The 17977-nt window shown below is 49.6% G+C and overlaps 1 protein-coding gene across 3 annotated transcripts in view; it reads left to right on the forward strand.

Annotated features, from left to right (window-relative positions):
- The first annotated feature begins 402 nt into the window (after window positions 1-402).
- TSC22D3 (TSC22 domain family member 3) overlaps window positions 403-17977 on the forward strand; it is a 61761-nt gene continuing 44186 nt past the window's right edge. Inside the window, exons 1-2 of one of the 3 annotated variants that reach the window (XM_033107045.1) lie at window positions 403-418; window positions 1485-1907. In XM_033107045.1, coding sequence (XP_032962936.1) covers window positions 1591-1907 — 317 coding nt within the window. In that variant the 5' untranslated portion in view covers window positions 403-418; window positions 1485-1590. Of the gene's footprint in view, window positions 419-734; window positions 889-1029; window positions 1233-1484; window positions 1908-17977 lie in introns of those variants that run through there. The other 2 variants (XM_033107040.1, XM_033107063.1) reach the window with 2 other exon arrangements.

The following is a 17977-nucleotide window of genomic DNA, read 5'->3' on the forward strand; positions in this document are numbered from 1 at the left end:
AATGAAGTGAGGAGAAATGGACAAAACTGAGGAGAAAGAGGGAGTGCTGAGGTGAGGAAAGCGAGGGGAAAATAAAATGAGGGAAACGAAGGGGGAAGACCTTGAGGAGAGAAAAAGAACCAGCGCGAGAAGGGGTAGATGAGGAAATACGGAAAAAGAGAAAAAGAAATAAGGAAAGAAAGGGGGCAAAAAGAAAGGGAAGAGCGAAACGGGTAAAGAGAGAGAAAGAGAAAAGAAAGACAGGGATAAGAAGTGCAGAGGGAAGGGAGCGGGGCCGGGGGAAGGGGGCGAATGGGGAAGAGAGAAGAGCGAGGGAGGGAGAAGGGGCCGGGCAGCGGGGAGCTGGCCGGGGGAGCTGGCATTCCCGGAAGCTAGGACGGAGATCGCCTCCGTTGGGGTTCAGGGAAGAGAGGAGAGAGTGAGTGGGGGGGGGACGGACATAAGTGAAGTGAGAAGACAGGGACAAAAAGCGAGGAGAGTTTGAGCGTGCTTCTGTGAGTTTTGTTTAAGACGTTTATTGGGTCCTCCTGATGTGTGCCTGGCACGCTCAGACTCTCTTCAGGGGCAGCCGTTCCCTTCACCCTTCGAAACCAGGCTTTTGCTTCGCAACCCCCGAAAAGAGACTTGTGGAGGGCGGCGGTTTTAAGACTGTAACTAGACGGGCTCTCGAGGGCGGCGTCTCTCCTGTAGGGGGACCCGTCCGCGATGGGACGAGGGACATTTGCCCTCCCGCCGAGCTCGAGAGCGGGGCGGCGCGGCGGCCCCAGTCCGGCGGTTCGTAGATTTCTGGCGGAGGATGCGCCGTGAGCGGCGAGAGAACCCGAGCCCAGACGCTGGGCGCCCAGAGGGAGGGAGAGCGGGGCCGGGCTCCCCCGAGAGCGGGCGAAGGTGTGAGCCACCGTGTGGGTGTGAGGGCGTGTGGGTGAGGCGGAGCTGGGGGTTGGGGGCAGGCCGTGGGGCCGGAGCCCGCCGGGATAGCGGCGCAGGAGCAGTCTCTGCCGGCCCCCCGGGGGTAATTTACTGGCTGTCAAGGCCCGTGCGGGCTCCTGGGCGTGCAGCTCGCTCGCTGGCTCACTCGCGCTCCGCTCCTGCCACCGTTCAGCCGGCACAGCCCAAGGGAACCCGAGAGAGGGCGAGCCATTGAGCCAGGGAGGGAGGGATCAAGGAGGAGGGAACGAGGGCGCGCCTCGACTTTCCCTCGGCCGTGCTGCCCGCCCTTCCTGCTGCTACAGGTCCGCCCCGAGCCCCGATCACACTTGGGAAACTTGGGACAACGTTGGGGCCGCGTGCGGCACCTCGGGGGACGGCCCGGGCCTCTAGTGAAGGGGGAAAAGGAGGAGGAGGAAGAGAAGGAAGTGAGCCCCAAGGATCCGCTCCGAACTGTTTATCCAGCTGTTTCTGTTCGTACCCGGAGCAGCACAGCCAGAAGGGGGCCGATCCGAGGGTGGTTGGCTGGAGGCGCTAATTTCCAACTCTTCTCGCAGCTTGTCTTTTCCAGACACCCTGGAGTCCCCTCAGGACAGCCCGGCGGGCGCGCACCTGCCAGCCGCCCCCGACCTGGCAGGTCAGGCTGCCCCTGAGCCTGAGAAGATGGCCCGGCCCAAGACCGACTGCCGCTCACCTGTCGGTCTCGACTGCTGCAACTGCTGTCTGGACCTGGCCCACCGGAGCGGGCTGGGAGACAGCAGCGGGGAGAACAACAACCCCGGCAGCCCTACCGTGAGCAACTTTCGGCAGTTGCAAGAGAAGCTGATCTTCGAGAACCTCAACACCGACAAGCTCAACAGCATAATGCGGCAGGATTCGCTAGAGCCGGTGCTGCGGGACCCCTGCTACCTTCTCAACGAGGGCATCTGCAACCGCAACATCGACCAGACCATGCTGTCCATCCTGCTCTTCTTCCACAGGTGGGTGGCCGGCCAGATGGGTGGGCACGCGTCTGGGGTCGCACCAGCCTGTGCTGGACTCTCACCTGACAGAAGGGGCCACCGGGACACTGGGGAGGTCGGGCTCACAGGTTGCTGTGACTGGACCCTAAAGCTCCCCAGGATCCTTATGGGGTTGAGGGGACTCCTAGCAGGTGGGAGCTCTGTTTTGAAGGGTTCCTGCAGAGGCTTTCCTAAGGAGGTGCTGGAGTCTAGAAGGTGACCAGAGCCCTGGATGGTATGGGGGTAGCTGGCGGCACCCCTTCCTCCAATGCACAATTTCCGCCATCACTTTGGAGATTCTGCCGGGGATGCTCTTGGGATCTGAGTCCCAGCGTTCTCAGAAGCCCATTTCTAACTACCTATGCAAACTCCGACTGAAACTGCAAGGGCATCTAAATTACTGAGTGGCCCTGACTGACAGTGAGGACAAGCAAAATGTCAAGACAAATGAAACAGCTGCTGATGTGTGGGCGGATGGGGAACAAGAAAAATTAAGAGACCGGTGAGAATTTCTTGAGACTCTGGATGGGAGGACCCCCACCCCCTCTATGGATCACAGCTTTCAATTTCCGATGATGGCTAAAAGCAGCCTCAGAGAGCTTCCTAGGATGAAAGAGTGGATGAATCCATGTCATCACACGTTGTGTGTTCAGACTTTCTAGAAATCCTGCTGAAGGGCAAGGACAGGATAAGGGAGGGGAGAAACACAGTGGGAAGCCCCAAAGTGGCTGCTGTCCTCTAGTCTGAGACACTTTGGTAAGAGCCAGTCTTTGGCGGGACAACTGTGGCCATTTTGGGGCAAAGGAGGCAACTTCAGGAAAGCCAGCCACCCCTCTGTGAGTTTGGTGTTCTTGGAGCCATGGGAACAGGGCACCAGCGTGCGTGCATGTGTGTGGACAGGGTGGATTTTATTTTTTCTCAAAGATGCAGGTTATGTACAAAAAAGAGAACCCTTCTGTGGGAGACCTGGAGTGTGTGGAATACAAGTCATGGCTCTACCTCACTGTGTGAGCCTCAGCAAGTCACCTGACCTCTCTGGTCTCTAAGGTTCCTTCTTGTTCTGAGATTCCAGGTCATGGGCAGGTGGTGTGTGCTCAGACAAGCTAATAAGAAATTGTGAATATTTGAATAGAATATTTGAATAATTGGACGGCTTTTCAGAGAGGTACCAATAGAACATTTTAAAGGCTATCGAGATAGGCAGGAACTACCTTCAGTCAGTGCTCAGACTGTTTGCCTCCTCAGCTCCAGAAGTTCCAGGAGGGGCAGCAGGGCTGCTGACTTTGTTAGCATTATCATAACAAGTTGTATTTCTCAGGCATTTTCAATGCCATCAAAGCCCTTTCTCATCTATTATTTCACTTTAGGCATCAATTTATCTCATTTTCTCAAAGAAACCAGGCCGCGTATGAACAGATTTCTAAGGAATCTTCATTTCTGGTGAAAGATTACTACAAGTGTATTCAGACCACAGATGCTGTAACCCTGCCGAGCAAAAGCCCTGACAGGCTCCTAACAATCCAGCTGGGCTTGGTATGGGCTTGGTAGGGGGGGGGGGGGGCTTGGCAGAGACACTTGGAAACAGCACCTGTCACATTTGCACTCTTTCAACTGGGAGAGAAACTGCCCCAAATGTCCTTGATGATGTGTAAGAGGGGACACTTCCCCAGCTTGGTTCCTAGGCTCTGGGCCTGCGAAAGTCAGATCTAGGTGAGTGAGGTGTGAGGCTGAGAGCCGAAGATCAAAGTGTTCTCTTGTGCCACATCTTGGGAGGCTTTCTGGTTGTCTGGGTTGCTTGAACAGAAAGACCTCCTTTGTCACCTGGTCCATTGACACCTATCTATTGATGCTTGGTTCTTGGCAATGCCTAGAAATGCTACAGAGTAGGGATGGGGGCACTGGTGGAGGGAGCAGGGCAAATTATTGGGAAGGTGAATGAACCTGAGCACCCTGCCTCCTGGGATCACAGCGACTCTTGGTTGGTTCCAAATAGCTAAGCAGTGAACAGCAAGCCCTTCCTTGAGGCTGGGAAGTGACAGGGTCCTGTGGTGATAGCCTTCCAGTTCTAGCAGGATGAAGCATTCTTGCATTTTTTTCTCTTGGCAACTAGGACCTTAGAGATTGGGGATTCTGAATTTGGTTTAGGATTTGCCCAGAGCAACATGCTCCTTAGTAATAGTAGGAGACCGTTATTGCTTGGTCACGGCACTTCTCCAATATCTAAGCTGGACAGTCTTCTCCTGAGTGAAAATTTCCTCTTTCTTCATTTATTCCCTGGGTTTCTATCTTTATACCTAAGCCATCATTTTTACTTCTATTCTATTTAATGATGTGATATTTCAAATTCCTGCTTGGGTGTCTTTTTCTTTTAACTTGTCTACTTTGAAGGCCACCTCTTCTCCCGGAGAGGAGACTCTCCTTGCTTCTCTTCCCCCCCTCCCCTGCAGCCCATTTGCAGCCCATTTCCCTACTGGAAGGGCTCCTATATTCTTGGGAGGGAAGGGCGGGGCACATTCTTGATTTCTATCTGGTTTGTCTGCTTTGACCTGTCCCTCCCTCCAAACTTAGCTCTTGGTGTCCTTGGAACACAGAATATAAGCAATTTGAGGGTAGGGTTGTATTTTATACTGGATTAGGGTTGGTTTTCCCTGGATTTCCAGTTATACAGCCATTACTCAATAAAGGATTTTGGTTTTGTTTTGTTTTGGTTAGATGACTGCTTAATCGTTAGTGTAACAATTATAAAATGTAAAGATTTAACAACTTTAAACTAGTCTTGGGAAATCCTTATTTAAAATTTAAATGCGTTTTTTTTTTTTTTTTTTTTTTTGGTTTGAACCACATGTGTAACTCTAATAGCCTGGAAGAAGTCCTGATGCATAGTGCTGTGTATATACACGTGAATCAGTGGCAATGAGCATGCGGTTTGTTGGTATGTAAATGGTGTCGCTAAAGGATTGTGAGGTGTGTTTTAAACTGCATCCCTTCGATCTTATGTTAGGTAACTAATAACTATAATAGATTAATAGCTAACACTTACTGGGCATTTGCAGTATGCACTAAGCATTATGTCTGCATAATTTCATTTAATATTTAGACCAACACAATGAAATGGGTGCTATTGTCACCCTTCTTCATTTTATAATGAAGGAAATTGAGGCTTGGGAAAATTAAGGAACTTGCCCAATGCCTCACAATGAAAAGCAGAGCAAAACTCTAAAGATCAGTCAGACACTAAAGACTTGTCTATTAAGAAAGAATTGTTAAGCAGAGGTAAATATTAGCCAAGAGACTAACCAAATGGTTAAAATGTGCTTATTAGGTAGGGTGACCAACTATCCTGTTTCGGGACACAGGCCTTTCGATGCTCAAACTTGAACAGCCCTGGGAAACGGGGATAGTTTGTCACCCTATTATAAGGGGACTCCACCTTATCATTTGAATATGCTTCTAAAACTGGAAAACTTAGGCGGCAAATAAAATATGCTGGGCAAACAGCTAAAACTTCCAATTTAAATGTAGCCTATAAAAAAACTGGCAAAGGTGAAATTTGAGGGGCCTTAATTCTCTGATCAGTAAGGTGTAGCAAGCGGAAAGGGGAGCTTTTGCCGTATTCTGTTGTTGTTGTAACCTCAAATTTATTTCTAAGATTTTATCCAAAACTTCTGATTTTTTTTTCTTTTTTTTAACGTCTTTTTTTCATTAGTGGGATGACAATTGTTAGTAAAATTGCATAGATTTCAGGTGTACAATTCTGTATCACATCATCTATAAATCCCATTGTGTGTTCACCACCCAGAGTCAGTTCTCCTTCCATCACCATATATTTGATCCCCCTTACCCTCATCTCCCACCCCTCACCCCCCTTAACTTCTTAATCAGCTCTATCCTGCCTTCAGTCCCTGAGCACACCTGCCCAGGATAGTCTGAGATATTCGGAATTGGAGCTCCCTTTCAGCTCTAAAAGCCCTCGGAGCCTACCTTTAAGCCTACCAACTGGCACCAACTAGTTCCCACACTTAGATGCTCAGAAAACAACAATAGCAAAAATTTCTAATTGTTTTATGTATGCTAGATTCATTTAACCTTCCCTGTTGGGTTGATATATAGTTGTAAGGGGAGAGATCAAGTTTCCAAGAAAAATTTATTGCATAAATAAATATTCGTGCTTCTCTAAGTGAGTCTTAGAATTCATGATTTCATAAATGTATATTCCTGGACCTGACTTCTGAGGACGTAGCTACTTACATGGTATGACTTGAGGGGCAAAACTACTCTCCTGCCTGCTTGCTGTAGTGCCTAAATTCATACTCTAGGATTCAGTTCTCTGTCCAGGTACCATCTAAAACTCCTCTGCCATAGCACAGTGGTATGTGGACCACACCGTGAGAAACCCTGAATTAGAGATTGCAACCCTTTGTCACCTAATTTGACATTTGATTTTGACGATGGAGTTCTTTGCTGTTGAGAGGTTTTGAGTTTCTGTGTGGTTAAGCCTGCCTTTCTTTGCCTTTGTGATTTTTGCTTTTGGTATCAAGCTTCAAAAGTCCTTCCCTAGCCCAAGGTAATTTAAAATAACTATTTCCTGAGTGCCTAGTGGTCTGACAAAGAATAGGCACTCTTAGATTAAGGCACATTTCCTATTAAAAACACAAATGCATTTGCAACTTAACATTCCTGGTTTGGGTACCTCATCAGAATCTCAATATAAAAGAAACTGTCTTTTTGCTGAGGCACAGATGGGAATTCTATGTGCTAAGCAGCCTACGAGTGACTCTAGTGCTCCACCAGCACACCTACCATATATATAATGTATATAAACTGTCTGTGTATTACATATGCATATATTACACATAGAGAAGTAAATTGTATATAACAAAATGTGTCACTCTAACCATGCTAAGTATATAATTCCGTGGCATTAGGTACACTCACAGTGTTGTGCAATCATCACCACTATCCAATTCCAGAACTTCGTCATCATCCCAAACAGAAACTCTGTACCTATTAAACAATAACCTCCCCCTTCTCCCCTTGCTCCAGCCCCTGGTAATCTCTAGTCTACTTTCTGTCTCTGAATTTGCCTATTCTAGTTATTTCATATAAGTAGAATCATATTATATGTGGCCTTTTGTATCTGGCTTCTTTCACTTAGCATCATGTTTTCAAGGTTCGTCCATGTTGTAGCATCTATCAGTGCTTCATTTCTTTTCATGACTGAATAATATTCGAATTTATAGATATTCTACATTTTGTTTATCCATTCATTCGTCCATGGACACTTGGGTTATTTCCACCTGTTGGCTTCGGTGAGGAATGCTGCTATGAACATTGGTGTACAGTTATCTTTTTGAGTCCCTTCTTTCGATTCTTTTGGGTCTCTTCCTAGGACTGGAGTTGCCCAGCACCTACTTTTCAACCCAATTTTGTGGTCCTCTGGTTATAGTCAGTCCACAGAAATATAGTAACTCTCATGAAAGGAGCAAATGTCTGTTTCTTTGAAGAGAATGCCCCCCTACCTGAGTCAGCTGCTGGTGCTAGTGATTATAATGTAAAGAGAGCTAAGAAGTTTAACAAAGTGATGGAAATACAAGTTTTATGGGAGAAATGATGTATTTTCTGGATGCTCATGAATAAGGGACAGGCAAAAGTCTTAGTGTGTCTCGCTCATGAATGACCAGGGTCTACCCTGGTTTGTGTCCCAGGGCTCACTTTTTAAAGGACTAACGAGTGACATCTTTACTCATCATTGACTGCTTTGTGTGGATTTGTTCATCCTTCATTCAGGGTGACGGCTCACAGGGAGTAGGGTTCTCTGGGAATGGGACGTGGGAAAGCCAAGTTTGGAGACGAGGGGTAGGGATCGAGGCTAGAGTCCATGAAAGGCCTGCTGCAGTGTGGGGCTCTGGACAGCATGAGAGCTTGGGAGGCCTGGATGGAAGGTTCATGCTCTTAAGGAAAAGTGGCAGGACCAGAGCATGACGTTTACCTGCTTCTCCAGTTTGCCAGGAGTGGACCCATGTGAGTCCACACTTCAGAAAATAACTCTTTCCAGGGTGACCTTATTTTCCCTCTCCGCCTGAAGAGAAGGTTAACACTCTTGCTTATATTTGCACTTCCAGATAAACTAGCAAACTCTCAATTCCAGGTAGAGTGTTGGCTCCTTTCCAAAACAGGTCCTGAAGGCCAGGGAGTCTGAGTCAATGGAGATGGATGTGTCTGGCCACGACTGCTAGGGTCTCTGGGTCCCCTGAGTGATGGAGCTCAGCAGAGCCCTTGCCCCCACCTTCTGGGCTGGCTGGGAGGAATGAGGGCGGTCGTGTCTGCACCTGGTGGTGGCCGTTGTGCTGTGTTTGCTCATCACAATTCTGCTTCTACCTGAACTTTCTCCTCTTATGTAAGACATCCCTCAATATAACTACAAAGCCGTAATCGGCAATGGCTGGCTGAGTTTACATAACTAAGTGGTTGGTCTCATGCAATATAGCCTCTTGAGCCCCAGAGAAGCCAACACGCTGAGTGGGAATGAAGCGTGGGGCCATTTGGTGGGGCACTCTGTGTGCTTGGTGCACTCAAGGGAGAGCATTCCATGACCACCGGGGTCAAAAAGACAAAATGTCCCTTTTAGATGAAGAGAGCAATAATGGCCCAGGGCATGCTGTGCTGTCCCAATACTTGCAATAATGGGAGAAGGGTTAGGGCTTCACTGTGGGTCCGCAGCTTTGGCAGAGCAGGCCCTCTACACAACCCCATGGACTAATGGGAACCTTGTGAAGGTCAGAAGGCTAGATCTCAAGTCTCAAAGCAGGTTAGGTAAGGAGGCAGGGCAGGGAAAATGGCTTATGGAGGCCATTGTCGAGCTTAGTTAAGGCGTCTGGGTGGGGATGAGATGGGGGTCTGTGAGAGTAGAAAGCAAGCTTTTGCAAATCTGAACTCAAGCAGGAGAGAATCTTATCAGCAGGCAAGACAAATTCACTTCTACCTTCTAGCTGGAAACCCCTGCCCCAAAGTAGCTATCGCTCTTTTGGAAACAGTCTAAGAGGTGTGAGATCACCGCCAGCACAGGAGACTGAATGGGAAGCTTTCCATTATGCAGACACTAGCCTAAGGGGAAACAAGAGCTGGAAGCCTGTTTGGTCATTGATGCCCCAGGCACGCTATCAGCCTTCCTCCCCTGGGAGCCACTTGCCTCAAATAGGCCCAGCCTGAAATCAGGCCCTTGCCTGTGGACAGAGCACCACAGGGACCTTCCCCATCCTTCCTCGAAGGAAGAATTTACTCACGAACAGCCTTGGGTATTCACCTCGCTTCCTTTTGTCTTCTCTTCAGGGGAGATGGAGAGCAGCTGCTCACAGCTTAGGGGTCTGGCCGGGATTTGGGATTTCCCCTGAGCTCTCTAGGCCAGTGATTGGCTACAGTTATCCCTGAGGAAGTGGGTGAGAAGTGAGAGGAAGGGAGATGGTTCCAGCAGCTCCTTCCTGGCTTACACCCTCCCCCCCCCCCCCCCCCCCCCCGCCCCACACACACACCTCCCATTTAGCCTCACTCCCAGACTAGACAGGGCCTAGGCCAGCCTGAGGGCTCTGACTCATATCGTGCGCAGTGCCTTATGTAACAGAGATAGGTTACTGAAGCATCAAGCTTCTGCTTGTTCAGTGGCAGGCCTCTCTGGGGCCAGGATTCAGAAGCCTGCTGGGGGTCTAAATTGAGCTCATCATACTCCCAAAGGAAAAGCCTGCTCTCCCTAGTGTCAGGCAAGCAGTCTGCTCAGAGACAAGTACCAGGCTGCAAAGGTGATCCCCCTGGAACTCCCACAGTCAGCAGTAAATGTAGGCAGGCAGGTGATCTGCTGTGGGCTGAGTGTGGTTTAGGGCTTATCGGGGGAAGGAGCCCCCTGCTATCGCCTGATAGTACCTTGCTAAAGGGACAGCCTGCTGCTTCAGGGGGAGGTACAGAACAGGTCTCAGAAGTCCCTCTTCCTTTTTTATCTGCTTGTTGGTTCAGGAACGACTCTGGGGACCCCAGACAGAAGGTTTTACCGGAAGCTGGAGAAGCTGTTTAAAGGAAGGCCCTAAAAGAGCCAATTCCCAGTCCATTCTCCATGAAGTCTCCAAGTCCCCAGGCCGGCCTGAATTCTCGATGATTCTCAGCTGTCTTCCTGGCCTATTCAGTAAATTACATTACTGCCTTGGTACAACTGAGCCCCCAGTGAAGTCAGGCTGCCTGGATTCTATGACATGTTTCTCTAATAAGCTCATTTGACTATCACAGAGTAGCCCCATGAATCTAATATTCCGTTGGCTCAAAGTTTGTGACTAAACCAGTAGGTCCTCTTCGTGCCTTCCCTTGCCTTTACCCAGCCAGCCTGTCCCATTGTGTTGCTGGCGGGTAAATGCCTCACAGGCTGAGGGTGGCTTGGGATGCTGCTCTCCAGTCAGAGAAAGAAGAAACAGGAAATAAAGTTAAAAAAAAGGTAGCGTGGGGATAACCAGTAGGTCTGGTTGCATCCAAAGCTCAGACACATTCATCCTCAGACAATTTGAAGACCATCATCTCAGTGCTCGGGGGAGCTGGAATTCGGTCCATACCGGGTCCTGAGGTGGAAATGCAGCATTTCCCTTCCTCGAGCCCTCTCCCAGGCTTCCAGCCACTCACTTCTCCCTATCCTCCTTGCTCTTTCAGTTCATAGTCAGTGCTGAGTGGAAAAAGAAACAAACAGGGAAAAAAAAAATAGGAAACAAACCCTGCTCAGTGTTAAGGCAACATACTCTGCCTGCTCAGGTGCACAGCAAATGAATGATGGCAGCACCTCATTCAGCCTTGTACTGAGTGACCAAGCACTTCAGTGAGTCCGTCCCTCCTATTTCACCAAGGGCCTGCAATTTATTGAGCACTTACTATGGATTTATCGAAGGCCTCCCTGCTGAGCATGGTAGAGGACACGGGAGGTGGCAGAGACTAGGACAGGGCCGTGGGGAGTTGAGAGTGTAGCCGGGGGAGGGGAGCAGCAATACCCACGGCAGGTGGGGAACAAAGTAGTGCCACTGGGGCCCTTGCTCCTTGAGGGAAAAGCTTCAAGCTTATGGTGCCCGGGGTCTGCAGGGCCAGAGCGTGGGCAGTGCCAAAGCAAACTAGGAAGGGAGAGTCTCTTTATGGTGGCAGCTTCTAGAAGAGCCTTAAAGAATGGGTTGGCTTTGGCATTGTGGGAACTGGCTGCAGGCTTTCTGGTCAGGAGAGGGGAGAGGGCCTTGCCATCCAGTGGGGCTCATGGGTAGAAAGGGGCTGGCCTTGGGTGGGGATAGCGAGGAATACTTTCCATTCTTCCTGGGCTGGAACCCAGTCACCAAGGTTCAGGAATGAGAAAAAGGCCCACTCTGACCCTCTTCCCATGCCCCTCTCAGACTCGGAGCAAGCTGGCCCCTAGCAGTCTCTGCTCAAGGACCCGGGCTAGCCCTGGATGGGTGGAGGCCTTTCAGGACCTGGGAGCAGGAAGGCACCTCCCTTGGTGCCTGGAGAAAGCCCACTGGGACCCGGAGGGTTGAGCTTGGTAGTGCAGTCTGGGGCTGGCACCAGAGGAGCCTGGGATGTGGCTTCATACCTGTGCATCTCTGGCCTCAGTCTCCACTAGGGCCCTTTTGAGGTGGGTAACTCCAGTGGGGTATCACGGTGCTCCCATGAGAATATACAGAGGGTGCCAAAAAAATGTATACACATTTTAAGAAAGGAAAAAAACTGTATTAAAATTACGCTGATGGTAACCACTTTGAGCACCTCTTGTCATTGCAGAAGTCAAAAGTGCCTTGTATTCATCTTTTGTTATCAATATGTATTGAGTATTACAATTTTAATACAATTTCCCTTTCTTAAAAATGTGTACACATTTTCTTTTGTATATACCATTTGTCCAAGTCTCTCTGGAAAAAAAGTTGCTGGTGGCCCCTCAGGGTGTCATTTTAGCCTTGTTTGCACGTGGGTCAAACCCTTTTTTCCCAGATGCCCAATAAATGAAGGCCCTGGGGCAGGGCTGAGCAACAAGGGAAGCCTCAAGAAGACAGGAAAGGAGAGGGAACTGGGGTAGGAAGAGGAACCAGCCTCAGGTCACCTGGGGAAAGAGGGTGTTGCTTATGCTCAGCAGTGCACCTTGGCTTTCCGGGACCCTTTCCCACAGGTAGTATCCTGCGCATCCATTTCCCACCGGTGCTCTGAAGAATTCACACTTAAGTTGACGCACAGATTCGGTCAACAACAAATCTTGCACACCTTCCATGTGCCAGGCTCAGTGTTAGGCACTGGGAATAGAATGGGAAACTCACAAAAGGCACGGTCACAACCATCATGGAATAGTCAGTGGAGTGGGGGAGATGGACATTAACCAAATAGTCACACTAATGAATGTGTAATTTCAAACTAAGTGCCAAGAGGGAAAAGGAATGAGCTTCTGTCAGAGAGCATAACAAAGGATCAGGCAAGCCTTCCTGAGGAAGTGATACTTGAGCTAAAGAAATGAATCTCGAATGCTGAAATTCTAATCATCAGACCCAGGCCAAAGGAGACATTTTTAGACTGAGGAGTTTCAAAAGATCCCCTGAAATCATATCATGTAGGTAACTGCTCACACCCGTGATAATATCTTTCTGGCCAGCAGGTCCAAAAGTAGAGGGCTGACAATATTCTGACAAGAGGAAGAAATGAGTTTCAAGCCCACAGGGCAACTAGTACTTAATCCTTTGCTAAAAATAGTCCATGACACTATGGAAATGTGTAAAGACTGGCCCTGGGAACTGGTGATAAAGTGGGTATAGCGGGGGGGGGGGGGGGGGGAGGGGGGAGGGGGAGGAAAATTTCTTTTTGTAAATTATTTACTGTAAAGGAAAAAGAAAGGGGAGGGTCGTCTGGGTTTTCTTTGCCCTTTGCAGGCCTCCTTCTAAGTTACTATGAATGCTTCTCATTGTACAGAGGCGGTGGGGACAGTGTTTTGGGCTGCACGCCTTTCTGGGGCTCGAGGTGTAAATTTTCTGGACTTCAAATGTCAGATATTTGTCTGAAAAACAGCTTGAGTGCAGAAGGGAAGGGAGGCTACATCTCTGAGAGGGGCAAAGAGATTGATCGAGGGGCTCCAAAGAGCTTTCATGGCAGAGGGAAAATTCCACACAATGTCAAGGCAAGTGACAGCTGAGAGCTCAGCATGCTCCAAGGGAGTCTGATTGTATATGGTCCAGATAAGGCTGGTAAGACTACTTTAGCCAACAGGAGGGAAGTCTGGGACTTCAGAGGGCTGTGGGGTCAGGCTGTAGGAACTAAGATGAGTGATCTAAGAGGAGTTCAAAGGTAGAGTGGAGGATGGTAGAGAGAGAAAACAGAGGTTGATCTTCAAATATAAGAAAAGTCACAACTCAGAGATGGTGACTAGCTGTTTCCAAACCACACTAGGAACAGAACAAGAGGAAACAGGCCTCTACTGTAGCATGAAGAATTGAGATTAGATAGCCAAAAGTACTTCCTGACTGCAAGCATTCAGAGAAGCTAGATAAAATTACCATGGGATGTTATATTAATTTGTAAATATGGGGAAGGTGGTGATAGTGGCAATAAAGAACTGGATAAAACCGTGAGAGGGTTGGTTATAAGGACCATGGACAGAAGGAGACAGACAGGTGGGGAAAGCAAAGGAGTCAGAAGCAGGTGCTTCTTAAGGAAAAGGAAAGTGCGTGTGTGATATGTGTAGATGAAACTGTTTTCATGAAAATACTTTCCTGATAAAAGTGTCTATGAAACTCCATTAGAGGTTAGTCATTAAAACGAGCATATACTTTCCTGATACCGAATGGCGTGGGGGAATGGACTAAGGAGCTGGTAGGGTCCGTTCCCGCATTCTTCTCCCTTCTCATTTCCTGGCCAAATTAGCCTCAGTGGGGCACCCACCTTCCATAGTCGAACAATTTTGGGGAGCACCCTGGGGTCAGTGGAGTAAAACTTGCCCCCCCCCCCAGGTACTTGGAGAGGAGGAGGATCTCTCCTTTCATGTACACAGCAAACAGTAGACAAAGGAGCTACAGTGTCAGTCAACAAACCAGGCAGGATCCTGAGGCAGGAAACTTACACTCTAGTGGTGGAGACAGATGTCAAATAATCACTACACAAATAATCATATCATTACAATTGATCGTAATGAAGGAAAGTTGCAGGAAGCTGCGAGAATATATGCTAAGGGGGCTTCCCCCAGGGTTACAAAATCCTCAAAAAGAAAAGAAGTCACCTTGTTAAAACCATGGGCACTGCATGTGCCCCTCTGGGGGGAATTCTTGCCCCAAATCTGTAGCGAAGGAAGGCAAAATGGACCCAGTCACTACTAATGCCCTAACATGTGGATTTTGAAGATTGTCTGGCTCACTGAGGCACTCGGATAGCAGCAAACCCCCAAGGAAATGTTCTCATTGCCAAGATCAAGCAGCCTTGATTTAAGCAGAGTGATTCTCTAAGGCCCATACTGGCCTATCAGCTGAAAATCAGGATCAGGAAGACTGAAGAGCTCATCATTTGCCAGATGAAGAGGATGAAGGTCAGTGATGAGAATAAAGAACTAATGCACCGGAAATTATACTTGAAACTGGCCCCCAGAAACAACCATGTCTCCAAAATGCTGTGTCTTCCGTCTCCTATTCAAATGTGGGAGGCTTTGCTAGCATGTTCTAGCATTCGCGGCAAGGTGTGCGCCGGGCTGTTGAATCCTGGGAAGCCAGGAGCCTAGAGCGGGATTGGGAGATGCTGGCACTTGTGAGGGAGCTGGGAGGGGCTTCTCTGCCTTTGAAAGGCCCTGGAGGGGCCACTGAGGAGCAGAGAAAGACATTAGCCACCGTGTGTTCGTGATGCGCAGGGCCTTGCCATTCCAATGGACTACCACTGACAGACTCTCTGACTCGGCTAATGACAACTTCTCTGGACCTCAGCTTCTTCATCTAGAAAATGGGGGAAGTGTGGTTGTGAAGGTTAAGTGAGAGGACGCTCCCAGGAAGCGCTCAGTAAGAGGGAAGCCTTCGTTACCTTAGGCAAGCCATATGTGGAGCTAGAACAAAACCTTCCCTGACTTGCCTTGCCTCCCTCTGTCACCAGTGCCCTCACTGACCCTTCCCTTGCTCCATCAGTCAGGAACCCTGTCCCGCTCAGAGCCAGCTAACACCTGCCACCCAGCTTGGCCGCTCTCTCCCTGTCAAGGCTTGCTTGCTCTCTGAACATTCTTCATTCACACTCAGATATGACTGAGAAGGTTTTCTTCCACTGGGTGGAGGGGGGACGCGAGGGTGAGCTGCCAGGAGCTCTGGAATTTTTACCAGAGATCAAAACCTACAGAATCACAAGGTTGCCCTGCTGGCACAGCTAGCAACTGGAGAAGGATCCCAGAGCGCAGTGGAGCTGGGCACTGCCTCTTCAAGACCCGGAGCTGTCTCCCTCCTGGTGTTGGCTGCCTGCACCTTCTGCCTCCACGTGCATCTTAAATGGACACACAGAGGCTCAGAACTCATAGGGCTTTTGCAGCCCTTCAGTCTGACTCCCTCCCATTACAGATGAGGAAACTGAGGCCCAGAGTGGGGTGGGTACATGCCTAAAATCAAACAGCCAATTAGTGACCAGCTAAAAAGAGAAACCATATCTCCTGATTCTCTGATCCAATGGCCTTCTGACTTCTCATCTCTAGACAGCTGTGCACATCCCATCCCAGTAGGTACACAATTTCTCCATGCCAGGAGACCAGCTTTGGGTCCACCTGATGCCAAAAACGGTGTTTTTTTATTTGATTTTATTTAATGGAATTGACCAGTGGTTTGGGTGTTATGGAGCCCCAGCCCTGGAATTCTGCTTCTGCTCAGGCTGGGGCTGCATGCCACAGCCACAGTCATGCAAGGGGGACAGAAAGGCCTGCTGTTTCGGGTTGGAAAAGAAATCAGTTGCTGAAACATTGGTCTTTTTGAAAGTTCCAACCACAGGGGCTGGCTGGCAGAGCCGCCGTCTGGGCTCCCCCGGAGGATCCGGCCCTCCCCTTCAGTCTGGGAGTTAGTTTAGGAAGCTGGCCTGGCCTCGGCAGAAGATCTGGAGGGCAGCGTTCGCCCCAGGAGCTCCAGCCTTCCCTCAGAGCCTGGGAGCCCCCAAGGCGCTCAGAGCCGGGAACTTCCTCCCGCCTCCGCCTCCACAGCCGAGCCAGCCCAGGCTGGCCACGGGACTCCCTGAGCACTTTTTCTTCCGAGCCTGGGAAAGAGTTTTCAGTTGTTCCCGCCCTAGCTCGGCAGCTACAGAGTGAGGAGAGAGAGAGTTAGAGAGGGAGAGGGAAGAGAAAGCTCTGGAGAAGGAGAGGGAGAGGGAGAGGGGGAGGGGGAGGGAAGGGGGGGAAGAGAGAGAGAGAGAGAGGGAAAGGGGGAGAGAGAGAGAGAGAGAGAGAGAGAGAGAGAGAGAGAGAGAGAGAGAGAGAGAGAGAGAAAGAGAGAGAGAGAAGGGGAAGGGAACCAACCCCAGCCAGGCAAACCCTGGGCTTCCCTGGGCTTTGCTTTCCCTGGGTTTGCTTCCCTGGGCAGTGGTGAGATGAAGGGGGAAAGGCTGGAGGAGCCCCAGCTTGTGGAGGACTCTGAACTCATGGAGGAGGCACAGTTCCTGGAGGAGCTACAGCTCGAGGTGGTGGAAAGTGGGTCAGATTTGGATCCAGAAGATCTGGGTTCGAGTCCCGACTTTGCCACCAATCTGATGCTCGAGCTCGAGTAAGTAAGTCCCTGCCCTTCTGTGGGCTGCTTTCCCTACTTACAAAATGGGGGAGGGCACAGACAAGATGGTGTCTAAGGTCTCTTCCGACTCAGATAATTCTGGAAGACCACACCTGTGTGGATGGGATGCACGGACACTTGAGTAAGTCATTGAAACCCCTGATTGTTAGAATGGTGGGGGTGGGGGAGAGAGGGTTCACATGAACCAGGAAAAACAGGAGAAGGGGGTAAATGTGTTAAAAGTCATGACCCCAAGAGGGAGTCCAGGCTGAATGGAACATTAGGGTCAATGTTCAAAACTCAAGAATGATGGGCTTGGAATGAGGGAGTGAGGAGAACTAGGGTGTTTGGGGGTGTGGTCAATGCACAGTTGCTAATGAGCCCTTCCACCAAATGTCTCCCAGGGGCTCCTTCATCCTCAAAACTCAGGTGTTTAACCCAGAATGTGTTTTCTGAGTTCTTCATGTGTGTCTTTGCAGAAATTCTCAATCAAATTGGGGGCATTTTCACATCTTGGATGTTCACGTCCAGATCTAAAATAGAGTCTGAGAGGGATGAGACTGGCCCCTTGTCTTAGAAACCTCCTTTCTTGGTAAATCCCCTTTCTCACCAAACCCACCACTGCATGACTCAGTGTGGGGACCTTTGAGAATTTGGTGGCTACTATATATAGCTACTCTCCCCCCACTGATGCACAGAGGAGCTACCAAAACCAATCTGCTTGGTGAGTGTTGGTGTCTGGTGCATTTCACGGCACTCAGATTTCTTCAAAGTTGGTCATCCTTCTCTGGGCTATATGGTGAGCGTCTATAAGCCATAGTAGGTAACATTTCACTAACCAGACAGTTCCTTGCCATCCCATGCATAAGAACTTGGTGTTCCCTACATGGCAGACCATCTTCAGTGTCCCCTGCCAACCGTGTACCCACCATTATCTCCACTACTGTGGAGACTGCAGTGGGGAGAGTGACTAGAAAAAGAACCACCTCCACCTATCCAGACACCTGCCCGCTGCCCTAGCACCCTCACCCTGACCACCGCGCACTCCGCTCCCTCGCTGCCAGCCCTCTTTCTTCTTAGCTCAGTTTGTTCAATAATCATTTCTTGCCACTCAATCCATCATAGATTCCTAAGGTTGAAAGAGATCTCAGAATTCGCCTCAGGGAATAGGGCTGCACTATACCAAGCCCTTACGGTCCTCCTTGGCGCCTTAGAGGCTGCAGGAAGGGGAGATGAAGGGAGAAAGGGAGGGAAGAAGTGGGGAGGACAACAAGAAAGAGGGAGCTGGACTGTGCCACCACC

This window comes from Rhinolophus ferrumequinum, chromosome X (assembly GCF_004115265.2).
Source record: "Rhinolophus ferrumequinum isolate MPI-CBG mRhiFer1 chromosome X, mRhiFer1_v1.p, whole genome shotgun sequence".
NCBI lineage: Eukaryota > Metazoa > Chordata > Mammalia > Chiroptera > Rhinolophidae > Rhinolophus > Rhinolophus ferrumequinum.